General features: G+C 45.5%; 1 protein-coding gene across 4 annotated transcripts in view; it reads left to right on the plus strand.

The window, feature by feature from the left end:
• The window catches only part of APP (amyloid beta precursor protein), a 262122-nt gene that overhangs the window by 174699 nt on the left and 73219 nt on the right, over positions 1-14204 (plus strand). For all 4 annotated transcript variants that reach the window (XM_054973138.1, XM_054973139.1, XM_054973140.1 and 1 more), the window contains one exon: positions 1213-1371. In XM_054973138.1, coding sequence (XP_054829113.1) covers positions 1213-1371 — 159 coding nt within the window. The remainder of the gene's footprint in view (positions 1-1212; positions 1372-14204) is intronic.

Below are 14204 nucleotides of genomic sequence, written 5' to 3' on the forward strand. Positions count from 1 at the left end.
CTGGGTTATGACCTTAAAATTAACTTGAGTACAGACAGAAAATGTCCACAACTCTTCAAGTGACTTCCTTCTCGTGGAGAACACTTGATTGTTTTCACAAGTTTACCTGGGAAGTGAAGTCCGAGTGTCCTTCCCCTATCTGTTAGAATCGCTGGCTGAAGAGCCAGAGAAAGCCAGCAGCAGCAGCAGCTTTTGCAAATCATTCCTCCAGTCACAAGCCTGCTGGACAAGAGGGTTCCCAACGATCGTTTGGGGGCGGGAAGCTGCTACTTTCTCCCAAGTTGTCCTGTGGGCTGCCTGCTCCAGGGGAGCTGCTCTGGAGAAAGCCACCGCATTGATGAAGCTCCAGCCACAGCCACAGCAGAGGGATCTGCTGTAGCTCTAACATGCCCTTCCCCTGCTCTTGAGTTCCCGGAGAAGAACTGGAATGAGGGCATGTTAGAGCAGCAGCAGATCCCTCTGCTGTCGCTGTGGCTGGAGCTTCATTCTCCAGAGCGGCTCCCCGGGAGCAGGCAGCCCACAGGACGCCCTGGGAGAAAGTAGCAGCTGCCCACCCCCAAATGATCGTTGGAAGCCCTCTCGTCCAACAGGCTTGTGACTGGAGGAATTATTTGCAAAAGCTGCTGCTGCTGGCTTTCTCTGGCTCTTCAGCCAGTGATTCTCACAGAGAGGGGAAGGACAACTCCGACTTCATTTCCGAAGTAAACTTGCAAGAACAATCAAGTGTTCTCCACGTGAAAGAAGTCACATGTAGCTTGGCTCTATATTCATTAAGACTTTGAATCTCAGGAGGAAGAAAGATGTTAGAATTTTTTAAAAATGAAAATAAATATTGTAAAGAATGCTCAGTTGAGGATTCAACTTTTTTAAAAAAAATTAAGCACAAGATACTCATATGTTTCCTTTCCTTGGTCATACACATTCAAGTCATTTCATGTTGATGAAAACCTGAGAATTAAATAAAAACGAATCTACTTCATTAAGTCTTCATTAACATCTTTGACATAGTGGTCACAAGAGAGGTCAGTTTCTGCCATGATTTTAAAAAGAGCCATAGAAAAGGATAAAAAAACCCAGATACCAACAAACTCTTTATTAAGTCAGTGCAAAAGAAATCATCTTAAATATAGTTCATTTTATGTTGACAGCTAGTTCGTGGTATCTACTAATTTAATACTCATTTGCTTGCTTATATTTTTCCTTTTTCAATAGCATTTCCAAGAGAAGGTGGAATCACTGGAGCAGCAAGCTGCAAATGAGAGACAGCAGTTAGTGGAGACACACATGGCACGAGTTGAAGCCATGCTCAATGACCGTCGGCGTGTTGCTCTAGAAAACTATGTCACAGCCCTGCAGTCTGTTCCTCCCAGGGTAAGCAGTATCTGAATTGCAGTAAGAATAGTCATGGAACTCAATCCTGTGCATGTTATTGTCTGGAGATAAAGCCCTCTGGGTTCACTGGGACTTGGTGCAAGGTAAGTGGAACAAAAAAATGGATTAAATATAGCTACAAATGTAACACAAATGAATAAAACACCAGTATATAATTTAAACATATGAAAGTGCAAAAGTATGATTAAAAAAGCAACAGTGGGGTGGATGCATGCATGCATGCTTGCTTCATATTTGCACTTCCTCTGTAAATGAACAATGAAATTATTGCCTTTCCCATAATTAAATAAACCTGCTAGCTAATCACTTAAAGGTTCTCATTATTCTCTCACATAACATAGCATTCTTCTTATAATGAGGTGGTTTTGAAATGTTAAGGAATTTGAGGTGACACTGGTTAGTAATTTGTCAGTTGGTCTTCATTCATTTAGGGTAGCCTTCAGCATTTATGGCTGAATAACTGACTACATGTATACAAAAAACATTGGGATTTGCAAATATTTGTCTTCTGACAGATAACTAAATATCAGTGAAAATATTATTTTGTCATCTTTTTCTTTTTGACAGCATCAAAAATAATTTTGTAGAGTTCAGACAGTCCATGCTGGTGACCATGAGTAATGATTTCTTTTGTATAGCTTGCCCTGCCTCCCTCCATACACACAAGTGATGTATCATGAACAAGGAAAATATTTAATGTCTGTAAACTCCATAATCAATGTTAAAACCAAGTATTTGTTCCATTATACTTAGTTAGTTGTAGTGCTTCACTATTTGGTATCCAATAGCCATTCTCTAGAGGGAAAATAAGTGACACAAACACTCCTTGACAAGGCTTTGACTGCATAATGACCAAACTAGAATGTGTAACAACCCATCCAACATCCATCCATCACAGAATGGTTTGTCATGAACACAGGCCACTAGTGCATGCCATTGGGGCCTTAGTCCCCTAATTCCATGCAGCCACCATCTACACACAACTCCAGAAGGCTGGGAGAGAAGAATATTTACTTCCAAGGAGGCTGGTAGCATGAATGGCATCCCTGGAGTTAATATACTCTAGTTAGTTCTGCATACTGAGTTCCTTTTTGCTAGACATATCACAAGCTCCCGTAGTTCACTCTGCAGAGGCAGGCACAATGGATTACTCAAGCCTCCTTCTGCCAATGAGTTGGATCTCAGCCAAGATGGGACACAGGAGCACCATTGTTTTGCCAGGACAAAAAGACATGCAGACACTGGCACAGCAACAAGGGAACAAGCAGCTGCACTTTCACCGAAGGCAATTCTGGCACCCGCCTATTCCTGATTGTTCACTGGGGAAGGGCATCCATGAGGCAGGGGTTTGATTCTCAGTAAGGTGATGCTTACTAGAAAGCACAGCATATCTGTTGCCCGACAACACCCAAACAGCAGCAAAACAGGTGCTAAAGGCTATACTTGGGAGCCACGCCTCTTTTACTTGAGAGTCATTCTGTAACCACTCATTCAGCTAACCACACAGGAATATCAAATGCCCATAGGGTATCCCCCAGCAGCCCTGCTGCCTACACTAGTCATATGGAGCACGGCAGGGTGCAGCATACTCAGGACTTCGGGTTTGGACCAATTTTAACACATCAAACATCGCTGTGGGGGATGGGCCTGTCGTGTGGATTGGTTTCCCTACAGGCCCATCATATTGGCCAGTGAGCCCCTGTGAGCTTCCTGTGCTCCAGGATCTCATTATTACCACTGCTGACATCCATCTGCTCCAGAGACCTTTTCAGTCCATTAATCCCTGCTCCTCCTCCCATGGCTTTTCCAGCTGCAGTAGTGTTGTAGGGAAGTATGTAACCTATGGACACTTTTCCTTAGCTACAGCATATTAGTACCCCTTATGGACCATTCCGATCAGCCCCTCCAAGTGTGCTGAACACAACTGAGGTAAGAAATGAGCATGGGATGGGAACTGGCCTTGTCTGCCGAATCCTGTAAAACAATAATACACATTTATTACAGAACAATTCATGCATACTGTGAGCAGTGTCAGAGAATTTAGTGTCAAGTCAGATGAAAAAGATTGCCAACTCAGCAATTTCACACTGGAGTTTCCTTTAGTTTTTTTTAAAAAAAACAATGCTGATAACTTTCAATTTGGCAGCAAAATACCCCAGGAGATCGAACTATTCTTGAACCTGTTTTTTAATGTTGCTATTTTTATGTAATATTTGTGTGTTGTTTGACCTAGTTACGCAGTAAAAGGACATTTTTGGCAGGTGATGGCTTTTATCCCATTGTCAGAGAAAAGTATTATTATATTGTTCAGGAGGGGTAGTAGATAATTGCATGTATGTTGGAACACTTCAGTATCTGGGCCTTGTTTTGCTTATAGAAAACCTCTAACCTAAGACAAATACTGAGGAGCAGTAGCAGACTACATAAACACAGAGACTGGGGTTTACACAGGAAAAAAAATCAGTGAATTTGGGTTTGGTAATACTAAACTGGAAAAAAAATGATGTATTCCCCAAATACCGAATTCATTCTCCAGTTTGGTTCAGTAATACAGAGCAAATTCAGTAAAATTCAGTGGTCATTTCCTATGGGAAACAATTCAGAAATATCTGGGGGTCTGGGGAGGGGTGTCATTTTTTTATTTTTATAACAAAGGGGGGTACAGAAAAAAGAAGGGGGGATAATAGAGTAAAAGGAACATTAAGATTTTGCACTACAAGAGTTGTTATAATAAAATACAGAGTACACAGAACATACCTTAATCAGAGTTCATCAATATCATTTATTATTACAGCAAAAGCCAGTAAAACAAAACAAATCTGCGATAAAAAATAAGTTATTACATCAGGGTATAACAATAAGATCAGAGCATTAGTGCTGGAAAAATTGATGAAATAAAAACAATGAAGATAAAAAAGTTAAGAAAAAATGGCAAAAGCAATTATACCACATTCTCCCTCTGAGTCGGAGGACATCCTGGGTGTTTCCCACCGTCCAATCGGGGAGGCAGGAAAGTTGATCTTTCTTCCTCTTCCTGTGGATGTATGTGGGAACACCCCCTTTCCTTCCAGTTCCTTTCCTGCCTCAGGGGAGAGCAGTTCGCCTTAGGCTAGCTCTTCACTGCATTCCTAATTCAATCTGTATTCTATAACCTTCTTATCCTATTTCTTCCTCTTTCTTTCTTTCACCTTTAATTCCCCATCTTCCACTGCTCTCTTCTCCTAAACCCTCCTGTTTGGAACGAGTCAAGGAGAAGATTGAAGACTGAAGACTGAGAATGGCCTCAGTGGCCTCATCGGATTCTGAAGAGAGCTTTTTAGAGAGGGCGAGCCATCCCCCAGGAGCTGTCTTACCGATGGCGGGGATGTGCTCAGCCGGCGCCGGCTCGCCTTGCAAGGCTGAGCGGCTCCCCGGTGAGAAGATTCCTTCGAGAGAAGATCAGCCCTCAAAGAAACAGCCCCGTCTTCTGCAGAGGGAACCTCGGAGCTCTGAACCAAGAGGCCTTTAGCAGCCGCGACGGAGGGAGCTTCATTTTGGCGGCAAACAACGGCGCGGCTAGCGTTTTCCTGCCAAAGCCGAATGACGCGCTTCCCAACCTCCCCGCGGGAGAAATGGGACTCAATCATGAATTGAACGTTCAGGAGAACCAAGTAAGTGCCACTTATCTTACTATGCCCTCAGAAGTGATGGGTTTTCTACGACAGACCATGAGGGAGGAGATCCTGGCCCTACGTAAGTCTGAACAAACCCAGCCCTCTCAGCCTTCTTGCTCCAGGGGATGTCTGGATGCCCAGGGGAGATCCAACTATACTTCGCCTTGGCATACCAAGGCAGCAAGAAAAACCCATGCCAACACAACTGGGGATGGTAGGAGCTGGCTGGAGGAGGCTCCCTCCCCCAGTGAGGACTCGGATGGGGGGGGACTTTCTCTCTGAGGAAGAACAGGAGAACGAGTCTTCTAGTCCTGAACATTCATACAGACTATTCCAGGCAGATGATTATCAATATCTCCTGGCAAAGACACTGTCTGCCCTTGAGCTCCAAGAACCATCGAAGGGGGAGGAAGAGTCATCTAGGGAACCTAAATCCAGACCTAAGGGGAATAAAGAATTTTTCCCTAGATCAGAGGAGAAGTCCAAGGTTTTTCCTTTTCCTGAATACTATGAAAGACAGTTGAAGGCTGAGTGGGCCATTCCAGCTTCTTGCAAACATTTCTCTCATAATGTTAAGAAGTTGTATTCTCTTCCTACTTTTGCCACCGAGCTCTTGCAGGTTCCTGCTGTGGACGCACCAGTGGCAGCTTTGCAATCCCATGGGCTTTTGTCAGAAGACGGCTAAGGGGCTATAAAGGACAGTCTGGACAAAAAGGGTGACATAGCTCTGAAGCAAACTCATGAAGCCCTCGCCATGGCAATTAAAGCTTCGGCCATAGCATCTACAGTCTCGCGCACTTCAGTAGTCTGGGCCAGACGTCTGATACAACTATTGCCCGACAACAACAAGCGCCTCCTGGAGGGGGCAAGTAGGATTCTGAAGGCAAGCACGTTTACGGCTGACGCCACCTTGGACGCAATGTCCTTCTGTGCCAGAGCCATGGCATCAGCTACGGTCACTAGACGCATGTTGTGGCTTAGAGCTTGGCAAGCCGACATTCAATCTAAGGTCATACTGACATCCTACCCATTCCAGGGGAGAAAGTTGTTGGGAGAACAACTGGACAGAATACTAGTAGAGACAAAGGACAAGAAGAAAGCTTTACCTCGATCACTCAGAGGGAACGAGAGATGCACATTTCGCTTCCAGTCCTTCAGGACAAACCATACTTTACCCAGACAGCGGCACGAGACCAAGAGAAACTGGTCCTTTCCGAGATCACAGTCCCACAGAGGTGCCTTCTCATCCAGATCTCACAGGTCCATGGGAGCCCGCGGCTTCAGGCCAGACACAGAGGACAAGGGTCAGAAGCCCTGACTCGAGGGAGGCCCTGGTGGGAGAGAGACTACTTCTGTTTCGCCAGAACTGGGCGGATTCCCAGGCAGACGCCTGGGCCATGGAAGTGGTATTGTTTGGCTACTTAATAGAATTCGCCTCTCCCACCAGAGCGATTCCTAATATCTCCGCTCATGAAAGACCCGAGCAGAAGAGCGATCACAATCAAGGCCGTGCGTCACTTGCTAGACATCAGAGCCGTGGAACCGGTACCTCAGCACGAGAGAGGAACAGGGGTATATTCCATCTTCTTCACCGTGCCCAAAAGGAACGGGGACTGGAGGTCCATCCTGGATTTGAAGTTTGTGAACCAGTTCATCAAGCTGCTACATTTCAGGATGGAGACCCTACGCTCCATTGCGGAGGCTCTACGTCAGGGAGAATACCTGACATCGGTGGACCTGACGGAGGCTTACCTCCATGTGCCCGTTGCTCCTCCTCATCGACGGTTTCTAAGATTCTGTGTCAAGGGTATGCACTTCCAGTTTCGCACCATGCCCTTCGGCCTTGCCACAGTGTCAAGGGTCTTCACAAAGCTGCTGGTCATCCCAATTGTCAGGCTATGAGAGATGGGTCTGCACCTGCACCCCTACCTCGACGACATCCTGATATGGTCGAGTTCTCAGGAAGCTTCAATCAAGGACACACTCCTAGCAATCCAGGTACTGGAGCAGCATGGCTTTCTGATCAACAGAGCCAAGTGCTCTTTGCAACCGTCTCAAAATCTAGAACATCTGTGACTGATAATCAACACATGAGAGTGTTCTTTCCTTCTTCCGGAGGAAAAGATCAAAAAGACCAAACAGTGGACGATGACCATCATCAAACAACACAAGTCCTGCATCATGGAACTGACCAAATTGTTGGGTCTCCTCGTGGCCAACTCAGAAGCTATTTTCTGGGGACGCTTTCACACCAGGTCCCTTCAAGCTCTTCTGCGGCCCTACCAACACCACATTGCTCAAAAGAGGATACAAGTACCTCTGTCAGTCAAAAACAGCCTTCATTGGTGGACCATCGACTCCAACCTCAGACAAGGCAAGGGATTCCTGACCCCTCAGCCCATCCAGGTGTTTACAGACGCGAGCCTCTCGGGCTGGGGGGCATCGATGAACGGCCTGCCCGAGCAGGGCTGATGGTCTCCAGCCGAACGGAATTTGCCCATCAACGTGCTAGAATTGAGGGCAATTCATCTGGCTCTCATTCAGTTCAAGGATCAGCTGGCTTCCCAACATGTCCTCATCTGCACGGACAACGTGGCGGCGAAAGCCTACATCAACAGGCAAGGAGGTTCCAAGTCCTCACGTCTACAGAAGGAGGCATACAAGATCATCAGCTGGGCGGAGGACAACCTCCTATCGCTACAAGTGGAACACATCAGGGGAGTACACAATATAGAAGCAGATTGGCTGAGCCGAGAGTCTCTTCATTCAGGGGAGTGGTCTCTCAACAGGGAGACGTTCAATTTACTCACAGAGCACTTCGGCACTCAAACGGTGGATCTATTTGCATCACCACAGAATCACCAAGTACCAAGATTCTTCACCAGGTACTTCCACCCAGCAGCGGAGGGCATGGATGCCATGACATTGCAGTGGCCCAGGGCCCTACTATATGCGTTCCCTCTTCTCTCAGTACTGCCAAGGCTACTGAGACGAATCCAGGATCAAGCAGCAACTATGATTCTTGTAGCCCCATACTGGCCCAGGAGGCCTTGGTTCTCGACTCTGCTCTCACTGTTGACTCACGCGCCGCTCCGCTTGCTAGTACGTCCAGATCTACTGCAACAGGGACCGTTCTGGCACCCTCACCCAGAGTGGTGGTCTTTGACCGGCTGGAGATTGAGAGGAGGTCGCTACTTCGAATAGGATATCCAGCACGTATTGTGGACACCATACTCGCTTCAAGAAAGAGATCTACGAATAGAATCTACAATTCAACGTGGAAAGCCTTTGTCCGCTGGGGCAAACGTAAGAAAATAGATCCAGTGTCTCCATCGGTACGTGACGTCTTGGGTTTCCTACAAGGTTTGGACAGAGGCCTGAAACCACCTACCTTGAAGAAGCAGATTGCAGCTATCAGCACAATAATTCCTAGAATCGGGACATCTTCATTATCCACACACCCTCATATTAAGAGGTTTCTTCGGGGAGCCACTCTGCTAAACCCCCCTATGGTGCATCGCTTCCCTACCTGGCATTTACACGTCGTGCTCAAGGCTCTCACTAAGTCTCCTTTCGAGCCCATACGAGACATTCCTCTCAGGTGGCTAAAATTAAAGACGGTATTATTAGTCGCGATTACATCAGCACGTCAGATCTCTGAACTGAGGGCACTGTCCATAAGATCAGATCTATCTATATTTCACAAAGAGAAAGTAGTTCTCAGCATGGATCCTACCTTCCTTCCCAAAGCTTACTCAAGATTCCATCGAACACAGGAGATTATTCTTCCATCATTCTGTCCGGACCCTAAGCATCCAAGGGAACGAGAGTGGCACAGTCTGGATGTGTGCAGAACACTCAAGGCATACATCATCAGAACGGAGGAACTATGCAAGACAGATTCATTATTCATCAATATTTCCACTCCTAAGTTAGGGCAGCAAATGTCTTCGTCTTCCATTGCCTACAGTATCAAGACATGCATCAGCGAGGCGTACAAGGCCCTCAAGATGGAAGTTCTGACCACCATTACAGCTCATTCTACTAGGTGTGCGGCTACGAACGCGGCCTTTAGGAAGAATGCCTCTGTAGAAGAGGTCTGTAGGGCAGCTATTTGGTCCTCAGTGTCAACGCTTATCAGACATTATCAGCTATATACGTACTCGTCAGTGGATGCAGCGTTTGGTAGAAGAGTTCTGCAACACGTCGTAGAGGACGAAGATCGTCTCCCACCCGGATCATGAAGGGACTGCTTTGGGAGCACCCAGGATGTCCTCCGACTCAGAGGGAGAACGGCCCCTTGGATACTCACCGTGAAGTGTCCTTCTCCTCTGAGGTAAGGAGGACATCCTGCCCTCCTGAGCTCTTCGTCCTCTGTCTAACTGTTTCCTTATATGTTCCTACTTTATCTTCTACCGCTGCACTAATATTCTTACTTCTAAGGTTTTTCGCCTTGTCTAATAGTTTTCTAGTTACGACAGGGTTTATAGTTAGTCACGGTTTGACAGTTCTTTGTTTGAAAGTTCTTCTCGTTTCCGTATTAAAGTTTAGTAGAGTGTTTGACATATGGACTGCTGTGGGGAGACCTCCAGAACTGGAAGGAAAGGGGGTGTTCCCACATACATCCACAGGAAGAGGAAGAAAGATCAACTTTCCTGCCTCCCCGATTGGACGGTGGGAAACACCCAGGATGTCCTCCTTACCTCAGAGGAGAAGGACCCTTCACGGTGAGTATCCAAGGGGCCGTTTTCAGCTAAAAGGAGTCGGTGTTTCCTAATGGCTAAGGAACAGAATCTGGCCACAGCATAAGTCGCTGAGCTCTAAGTGTCTTCTAAAAGGAAGTTGCACAGGATTTCTGGTCTAAAGTCGAGATAGGACTGCATGGGGTTAAATTTAGACAAGAGAGGCAGTATAAGACAAGCCCTTTCCTCTTGATATAGTTCGCAGAATAAGAGAACATGAGTGACTGATTCCACCATGTTGGTCATGCATGAACATAGGTGTTCATGCATTGGCACCAAGCAAATTTATCCTGCAATACGGCAGAAGGAAGTGCCTCAAATCGGGCTCTGGAGAATGCCCATCTGTAAGGCTCATGAGTTATATTGGAAAGGTAAGGAGCAGCAGTAAAACGGGGGCTGGATTTTAGACATTTGAAGTTCTTGGGCAGCAGAGCTTCTTCATTTTGTAATTCAATATCAAGAAGTCTCTGTATGATGGAAGTTCTTGCCATTTGTAGGCTTCCATGAAAGAGATCTTCTGGGATTATTATGTCTCCTATTCCAACTCCTTTGTGTCCTCTCAAACTAAATACGATCTGTTTCCTATACAATACTCAATTTTAGATCAACTGAAGGTCAAAACAAGTGGTCTCCCTGTACATTCTAACTGCTATATCTTAGTATGGGCTAATGCTTCTATACAGATCGTTTCTATCTAACTTAACTATTTTGCCAAAGTTTCCATATCATGCATTCTACCTCATCACTGATATTTAACCATTTTCATCTTATCAGAACCTAACTTTATATCCAATCTATAACAATATATCAGTATACCATCCTATTCAGGTTTCTAAAACTAAGACATTTTATGCATTCTATCCTCTGGAAGCAAAATAATTTCCCCATTTCTCTTCGAATTCTCTCATTGGTCTTCTGTTTAAATAGCTTGTTAGTTTTGCCATCGCTGCGTATTCTGCCAGCTTATCTCTCCAGATTTCCTTAGATGGGCATTCATCTTCCTTCCTTCTGGTTGCAAATACCACCCTTGCCGCCGTCAATAGATATCTAAATAGTTTGTGTAATTTTCTGTCTACATTTTCTGGTAGTATTCCCAACAGCATAGTTTGTGGATTCATGGAGAAATCAAATTTTAAAATCTTTTTCATCTCAGCATGTATTTCTTTCCAAAAGTTTTTGCTTTTGTGGCAAGTCCACCACATGTGATAGAAGGAACCATCTGCTTCATTGCATTTCCAACATAACTCCACATATTTCTTGTCCATTTTCTCAGTGTCTTTTGGTGTAATGTACCATCTAAAAAATATCTTGTACCAATTCTCTCTTAATGTTTGACTTGCCGTAAATTCTGCGCCCTTTGTCCAAAGATTCTCCCACTGTTGAAATGTTATTTTTGGTGGGGTCGTTTTTGACCAAATTTCACCATATTTTCAGGGGACCTACTCCTAACTGTCCTCTAATGGTAAAAAGGTCCTCTAATTACCCTCCCCAAATTTCATAAAGATTGGACTCTGAGGAGCCATTTTATGGTGTCCCCCCCAGGTGCCTTCAGCCACTTCCCATCTCCATTATTCCCTATGAGGAAAAATATGGAGGCTGTCTAGGGGGATGGGGGTGGCATTTTGTTAACAAAATACACAAAATTTGAAAGGGATCTATTCCAGACTACCCTCTAAAAACACCCCAAGTTTCAGGGAGATTGGGCACTGGGGTCCAGTTCTGTGGGCCCCTGAACAATGTGCCCCCAGCCACTCCATTTGTTCCTATTGTGAGAAAAAACTCCAAGCCGACTCCCACTGCAGAAACACATGGACCAAGGCTGCCATAGTCCGAGGCACACTCCCAAATGCAGGCTCCATACCAGACAGTCCAACAGAACCAAACTGACACACCCTCAACCCAAAAAGAACCCCAGCGCCTTCAACCCAAAAAAACCCAGCCACCAGCCACTCTCCATTGTTTCTAATGATGAGAACTTTACAAGTTCTTTCCCAGGGGCACATATGCACAGGGCATATGCACAAAGGCACACTCCCAAATGCAAGCTCATCCCTGGGGAAGCCCAATAGAGAACTAAACTGACACCCCGCCCCAAAACCCCAACACCTCCTGAGTAGACTGACCAGCCATTCTCTATGAAGACCAACATCACACCGGAGAATCACCCAAACCAAATTGAAGCAAGGAACAGTCTTTCAGCTAGAAGTAAACTGAAGCAAGGGAACCAAGTACTTCACACCAGAGAATTATATCCATTCCACCCAAACCAAACTGAACCAAGCTGCTGTGAATTACACTAGTTCTGTTGGGCGAAGTTGCAAGAGTGTTCCTCACTCCTCCACCTGAAGTCAGCTAGGTGACCTTGGGTCAATCACAACTTCTAGGAGCTCTCTCAGCGCCATCCACCTCACAGAGTGATTATTGTTGTGGGGATAATAATGAAATACTTTGTAAACTGCTCTGAGTAGGTGTTAAGATGTCCTGAAGGGTGGTATATGAATCGAATGTTATTATTATTATTATTAAGACAAAGCTTCATTGTGTTTTAGCAGAACTCTGAAGTGCATTTGTCCATAAGCAGAAAGAGAGAGCAGGAGAGAGAAGAACATAGTAAAAACCTGACCTTGGATACCTGTATCCTTGGACCATCAGGGTTCATTCTATGGTTTGACTTTTTAAATACAACTTCATGAGTTTCAGGGAGAATTCTGGGACTCTTCTTACGTGCTAATCAAGTGCTTTTTAAATTATGACACTATTACATAATTTAAGGTAAAGGTTGTCCCCTGTGCAGGCACTGAGTCATTACTGACCCATGAGGGGACGTTGCATCACGATGTTTTCTTGACAGACTTTTGTTATGGGGTGGTTTGCCATTGCCTTCCCCAGTCATCCACACTTTACCCTCAGGAAACTTGGTACTCATTTTACTGACCTCAGAAGGATGGAAGGCTGAGTCAGCCTTGAGCCGGCTACCTGAACCAGGCTTCCGCCAGGAACTCAGGTCGTGAGCAGAGCTTGGTCTGCAGTACTGCCACTTACCACTCTGCGCCACTCTGATTCAGTGGTTTTCATCCCATGGATTGGGACTCTCAGATAAATTGCAAAATCTCACCTTGTGGAGCTTGAGATGTTGTGTTGTTGTTTTAATGCCATAAAGTCACAGCCAACTTAGGGTGACCCTGTAGGGCTTTCAAGTCAGAAAGTCATTCAGTTGCAATTTGCCATTGCCTGTATCTGCATAGCAACCCTAGCCTTCCTTGGTATGTTACCCAAAGTAGGTCTCCTCGTGAGAAGGGGGAATTAGCAAACAGGGAGAAGTTTGCGAGAGGAGGGGTAACTTAGGAATCTTTTAGTCTGTATATACGAGGATTGTCCCAGCTGGATAACTCCTTTTAATAAACAGATAGATGTTCAATCCAAAGGGGTTTATTTAAAATAATAAAGATCAAGGGCACACAAGACTCATAGCACTTAGCACACATACAGAGCTAACTGGAAAGTGGTGAAAGTTGGATAGAATTGGAGGGTTCGGGTGATATTTACCTATCCAGACATCCGTGAGAAAGAAGAGCAGTGTTGAGTGGCCTGCACTTCAAGGTGAAAGGACTCAAACAGACGTTCGAGGGTGGAATGTTGGATCTGAGCATGCACACATTTGGGGTTGAGGGGCAGTCTACTTTATACCATGGATCCTACCTTGGGGCAAGATTGCATCTTCTATCCCAAAAACAAAAGTTTGAGTGGTGGTTCTGGGTGGGGCAAAAGATCGCAAAGTAGTCTCGGGGGCGAGACTGAGCTGGCGAACTGTTCCCAAGGTGGGACAATAAACCAGGACAACTGTCTGCGGGTTTAACAAAGAATTAGGAGGGTTTGAATGAGCCTTCCCGGGCAGCACTGAAGTAAACAAGCTTTGATTGATGACCCGCAAGGTGGATGGGTGAGGCTATTAGTTCCCTGAATCACCTAATAATAGGAAAGTGGTTGAGGTGAGATCTGTAAGGTGGAATGTATTGATTAAGCCAAGAACTCTGGGATGGCCCTGTTGTATCAGGTCCCTAGTGCACCTCCAGGGCGAGGGAGGGGGTCGAGCTGACCTTGCCTGTTTCTCCCCATGTGTGCATGTCTCAGCTTCAGGGCTGGATCTGGCTTCCTACTTGGACAGCAGCTTCCATTTAGTTTTCTTGCTTTGGTAGTGGCTTCCATGTTTTTCTGCCAGCTTGGGAATATGCTGGAAGCATATTTAGAGAAGGAGCTTATGGCACATCCATGACCATATACTGTCTAATATCATGGGGGCGGTTATGGCCGCTTAAAAGTAGTCCCCCATCCAACCATGGCTGACTCTGTTTAACTTCCAAAAGCTAATGAGATCAAGCTATCCTTGGCTATCCCAGTCAGGGCTTGAGATGCTGTA

Source organism: Eublepharis macularius, chromosome 3, assembly GCF_028583425.1.
Source record: "Eublepharis macularius isolate TG4126 chromosome 3, MPM_Emac_v1.0, whole genome shotgun sequence".
Classification (NCBI taxonomy): domain Eukaryota; kingdom Metazoa; phylum Chordata; class Lepidosauria; order Squamata; family Eublepharidae; genus Eublepharis; species Eublepharis macularius.